This window comes from Garra rufa, chromosome 20 (assembly GCF_049309525.1).
Source record: "Garra rufa chromosome 20, GarRuf1.0, whole genome shotgun sequence".
Taxonomy (NCBI): Eukaryota; Metazoa; Chordata; class Actinopteri; order Cypriniformes; family Cyprinidae; genus Garra; species Garra rufa.
Window position 1 is genome coordinate 2,791,220 of NC_133380.1, and position 6,303 is coordinate 2,797,522.

General features: G+C 25.4%; 1 protein-coding gene across 1 annotated transcript in view; it reads right to left on the minus strand.

Annotated features, from left to right (window-relative positions):
* Positions 1-6,303, minus strand: part of LOC141294286 (ERO1-like protein beta) — a 12,045-nt gene extending 5,742 nt beyond the window's left edge. Inside the window, exons 1-4 of the mRNA XM_073826360.1 lie at positions 6,028-6,303; positions 2,236-2,355; positions 566-649; positions 360-401 (exon numbers count right to left, since the gene is read on the minus strand). Coding sequence (XP_073682461.1) covers positions 360-401; positions 566-649; positions 2,236-2,355; positions 6,028-6,195 — 414 coding nt within the window. The 5' untranslated portion in view covers positions 6,196-6,303. The remainder of the gene's footprint in view (positions 1-359; positions 402-565; positions 650-2,235; positions 2,356-6,027) is intronic.

Here is a 6,303-nt window from a genome sequence, read left to right on the forward strand (position 1 = left end):
CACACATTCATACAGTGGCATGTGTTTCCTGTCCAGATGTGTCTGAGGTCGTCTATCTTCTCTATGAAGTGTGAACGTTCACAGCTCACTAAAAATAACCAGTTCATCCGCTATCAGACGCGTTCGGCGACATTAAGGACAAACTCTGTGAGCGCTGACTCAACCTTATCCGCTCTATTACACAAACCCTCAACAAACAAGCAGCGAGCGGCCCGCGCTGAACACAGCTGAACAAACACCACATAAACACACTGCTGACGTACTGCATTTAAAAAAGCATTTAATGTACAAACTACATTCAGCTCATCAAAACAAACACTGTTTCCAAAAGCAAACACATCTCTCTAAAAGTCTCTTACCTTGTTATAGTTGCCGGATTTAATTCCTACAGGAACTTCACTCTGGAAGAAAAAGAAAATAATGTCAATCCTTAAATCCTAAATCCTTATTTTAAAACTGGAGTAAACAATCAAGCTGTATGCATGAGGAAGAATGGTTTTAAAACTGTTCTTTGGATAGTCAAATTACAGCCACGTCAAATTAACCAAATGTGTTGAACTCTGACCTCTGGACATGGCTCTACGTGACAGTCTTTGATGGAGCAATGGCCGTCATCGGGCCAGAACGGACACGGACGCTTCAGATTCACCTGGAAAACAAGAATATGATGAGTTTCTGTGAGCAAAATACTCATAAAACACTTGAATTGACTTCTGAGTGGAATAAGACGAGAGTAAACTTATAATAACATCACATATAATAAAAATACATATTCGTTTTTATATTGTAAATAAATATAGAATAAAATATTTATTAGTTGATCAAAACGTATATTATTTCTATTAGTAATTATCTATAAATATATTAACAATTTAACGTTATTTTATACTATTATTATATTACATTATAAATAAATTAAATCTAACGCATGTCGAATAATTATTAATTTTAATAAATACTATTAAGTTAATTTTAGTAATTTAATATGACTAGATTAATAATATTAATTATATTATATTAATTAAAAGTTTTATTTTATACTCTTTTTATATTATTTCGTTTAGTAACTTAATATAAATATTAAATGGCATAATTTTTTATTTATACTATTTTTATATTACTTTATGAATATATCGAATACTTGTAGAATAATTATTAATTATAATAAATATTTTTTTAATTTGTTATTTATACTATGTTATAATACACTATTTTTATTATATTATAATAAAATAAATATTAAATATAAAACATGTAAAATAATTAATCATTAATAATTAAAATAAAAAATAATTGTACATTTATATTGGTAATTTAATATAAAAACATTTATTTTAAACTACTTGTTATTATTTTAAACTATTTATATTAGTAATTTAATGTAAATATATTAATATAATTTTACCATTTATAAATAAAAAATATAAATAAAAAATATAAAATATATTTTAATAACATTAACAGTAGTGTTAAAATATATTTAAGTGGTAGCCATTTAAAAAAAATTAAATATATATTTATTTATTTATTTATTAATAACATTAATATCAATATTATCAAATAAAAAATGTTGGAAAATATAAAAATATCTTAAATAATATGAAATCAAATCAAATAAATATATTTTGTTAAGAAATTCCATTATAATAAAACATTATTATATCATATTGCTAAACATAATTATATCATATGTAAAAGAAATATATTAATGAAATATTTTTATTTGACTTTTTTATATTATTTTATAATAGACAATATTTTTAATTATTTAAATTTAGGTTATAATAAAATTTAAATATATTAAATCATGTATTAATACATGTAAAAATATAAATAATATAAAAAAGAAAATTAACAAACAAAACATTTTGTATAAAACAATTATATATAAATAATATGAAATATTAATTATTAATTATTATAATTCACATAAAATAAAATAAATATCTTTATAATATAAACAATACCAAATAACGCTACTCTTAGCGTTTGAGTAAAATGGCTTAAAAATCTATAAATATTAACATAATAAAAGCAACAATATTAAAAGTACAGAAAATGTCAAGTAAAATCTTTGACTGCACAGAACGTTTGTTATTAACATGAATAATAAAAACATGTATTTATTTAAAGCCCCTCATATTCATTCATCCAGACTGTAGGACCAGGTAAAGATGCAGTGAATCATCTCTGAGGTTTACGTTGCAAGTGTAGATCTTTAAGACATAAATGTACCTTGTAGTATCGGAAGAAGTCTCTCGCTATGAGCTTGCGAATGTGAGGATAGATTTTGAAGTTGTTGAAGACGTCAATGCTCTCGATGTCACAGAAACAGTCGTCCAAGACACCTGTTAACTGCAGAAAACAGGAATAACAACAGCTATCATCTGATAAAAACTCAAAAATAGTTATCCATCTGTCTAGTTTCTCATTAGAAAAGTACACAGTATGTTGCTTTGTGTTAGTACTCTTACTACTGATTGGGTTTTTGAAACTGACCTCAGATAAATAATTAAAATTGATCAAGTCAGTACAAGCCTGTAAAGCCTATACTTCATTAAATTAAATAACTTTAAAAAAAATAATAAAACATAAAAAATAACTTAAAACACAGAACAAAGGAGCAACACAAAATAAATAAATAAAATAAAATAAATCATAAATATCTTAAAACACATTAAATAAAAACACTAATTACTAAAAATAATAAACATTAAATAAAAACATTAATTAGTTAAAATAATAACTTTAAAAATAAAATAAAAAAATACTTAAAACACAGAACAAAGGAGCAACAAAAATAAATTAAATCAATTATAATTATCTTAAAAGACATTAAATAAAAATATTAATTAGTTAAAATAATAAATAACTTTAAAAATAAAATAAAAAATAAAATAAAAAATACTTAAAACACATAACAAAGGTGCATTAATGAATAAATAAAAATAATAAATAACTTGAAAAACAGACCAAACCAAGCAACTAAATTCATTCATTAATTAAAATAATAAATGACTTAAAAAGAAAATTTCGAAAAATAAAAAAATAAGTTAAAACACAGACCAAAGAAACAAAATTAAATAAACAAAATAAATTTAAAAAATAACCTATAATACAGACCAAACCAAGCAGCTTATTAAATAATAATTAAAATAATAAATAACCTTTAAAAACATTTTAAAAAAAGTTAAAACACAGAACAAAAATAACTAAATTCAAACAAGAACTTAAAATACAGACCAAACCAAGCAGCTAAATAAATGAATCAAATATTTAATTAAAATAAATACATAACTTTTACAAAATAATTAAAAAAAATAATCAACATAAGTCAAATAATAAACTACCAAGCAGCTAAATTAATTAATTAAAATAATAAATAACTTTTAAATAACTTAAAACACAGAACAAATAAAGTAGAAAATATATAAAAATAACCTAGCAGCTAATTAAACAAATAAATTAAAATAAATAACTTACATAAAAAAGTTAAAACACAGAACAAAGGAGCAAAAATAAATAAATAACTACATTCAAACAACAGCTAAATAAATTAATCAAAATACATATCTAACAAAATAATTGAAAAAAAAAATAAAGACAGAACAAAGGAGCAAACAACAATAAATAGTCAAATAATAAATAACCAAGCAGCAAAATTAACAAATTTATTAAAATAATAAATACTTCTAAATAACTTAAAAAAAAAAAAAACATTTAAAAAAGTTAAAAAACAGAAAAGGAACAACATAAATAAATAAATAAATAAATTCAAACAATAACTTAAAATACAGACCAAATCAAGCAGATAAATAATACATAACTGAAAAAATAAAAAACACAGAATAAAGGAGCAACAAAAATAAATAAAATAAGTCAAATAATAAATAACCAAGCAGCAAAATTAATAAATTATTTAAAATAATAAATTACTTGTACATAACTTAAAATACAGAACAGAATAAAGCAAAAAAGAAACCAAGTTAAATATTTAAGTGGTATAAATGGCCTGACCTGCTTTGACTGTAAAAGTGCAAAAAGTCCCAGAGCAAACAGCGACGCCTCCCAAAAACGGCATCTCTTTACAGACATCCCTTTACAAATGCAAAACCTATGTTTTATTAAAGTGTTGAGCGCGTGCTGCGGTCTTCACGCGGTTTCTAGCAGCTGTCATCCGCGATGCAGGACCGACTCGGTGAGGTGATCACAAACCGCTTGAGATGAGCTGTCAAAACTCAATCAACTACCGCGTGGAAATTCAGCCGCGTCGCCCCGCCTCCAAACAAAAGAACGTCACAAGCTGACACGCCCACACGCGACGCGCTGTAGTTCTTCGCCGGAGCGCTCAGCGCTGTAGTCAACGGAGGAGGGAGGGATAAAAGACTACAAAACCTATAATCCAACTGACGTCAGCGCCTCCAACGGACCAATGGAACGACAACACGCTTAATAACAGACGGTTTGCTTTTCAACGTAGTTTAAGTTTGCGCCAATATGTAATACATACTTTATAATTCGTTTTAATTACGTAAACTTAACCTTTTTAATTATATAATACATGCTTTATTGTGTCAAAGTCTTTTAAAGCCGAATATAATGTCTATGATTAAATGTGATACAAATAAGTAATTAAATAAGATTAAAATAAGTTAAGAAACAAACATCTCAGCCTTATATCTTTGTTATACCTGTCAGAATATTGTTTTTTTTTTAAAGATATTAATTGGCCAGGGTTGCTGACAGCCATAAAATAACACCCAAATATAAGAATATGGAACATTAAGATAAACCAACATGCAGATTTGAACAGAAAACACTAAAGACATTGAAAATAGACTTTAAAAATAAAGTTAAAACACAGAACAAAGAAGCAACAAAAGTAAATAAATAAAATAATTTAAATAGTCAATAACTTAATTTAAATAATAAATAACTTTAAAACAAGAGTTAAAAAATATAAAGAAATAAATTCAAATAATAAATATCTTAAAACACAGACCAAACCAAGCAGCTAAATAAATTATTTAAAATAAATAACTTAAAATTTAAAAATACAAAATAAGCTAAAACACAGAAAAAGGAGCAATATAAATAAAGCAATAAATTCAAATAATAAATTACTTAAAATATAGACCAGACCAAGCAGCTAAATTAATATTTTTTAAATAAAAAATCACTTTAAAAAATAATTGAAAAAATAAAATATAAGCTAAAACACAAAACAGAGGAGCAACAAAAATAAATGAATTCAAATTAATAAATAACTTAAAATACAGACCAAACCAAGCAGAACAATAAATTAAAGTAATAAATAACTTTAAAATTATTTAAAAAAAATAATAATAATAATGTTAAAACACACAACATAGCAGCAACTAAAATAAATGATTTCAACTAACAAATAACTTAAAATACAGACCAAACCAAGCAGCAAAATAAATTAAATAATAAATAACTTTAAAAAAATAAATAAATAAGTCAAAACACAAAACAAAGGAGCAACAAAATTAAATTTATAAATTCAAATAATAAAAGACTTAAACTTAAAATACAGACCAAGCCGAGCAGTTATTTAAAAAATAACTTAAAATAAATCTAACCAAGCAGCTAAATTAATGAATGAATTAAAATAATAAATAACAAATATATAATCGTTTTATTAAGCAATCTTATCCTTTTTAATTTTGTATAATGTATACTTCAAAGTCGAATAAATGAGTAATTAAATAAACAAGTCAAGAAACACGTCAGCCTTAATTTTTGGTGATGCATATCAGAATATTGTTTCTCTAGATATTAACTGTCCACAAAATAAATGTCTATCGACAAAATATAGATAAGAATGCGCAACATTAAGCGAAATAAACTTAACAGAAAACACTAAACGCCGCAGAAAACCGCAACGAACTGCGGACGTGATGACGTCACATTCGCGCGACAGTAGAACATGCCAGAAATACTAGTGAAACTGTGTCAAAAACTGAAAAATGAACACTAATAATGTGTTTTTTCAAATAAACTTACATGACATAAGCAGCTTTGGTCTTGGCTGTCGAGAGTGTCTTCGTAAACAGGCTCCTTCTGTGGGCTTTTGCTCTTGGCGTTGTTTTGAAACCATCCCCAGCTCAAATGAGCGCAGAATAAACTCAGGAGTAAAAGCAGCAGTCCGCGGGTTCGTGCTGCGTTTAACATTGCTCACGAAAACCCGTTTCCAAAAGCCCAAAACATACACAGACGATGAAAACACTCAAACTTCCCGTTCAGAGAAAACGCCAGAACTCCCTCATGAATATCGTGAAT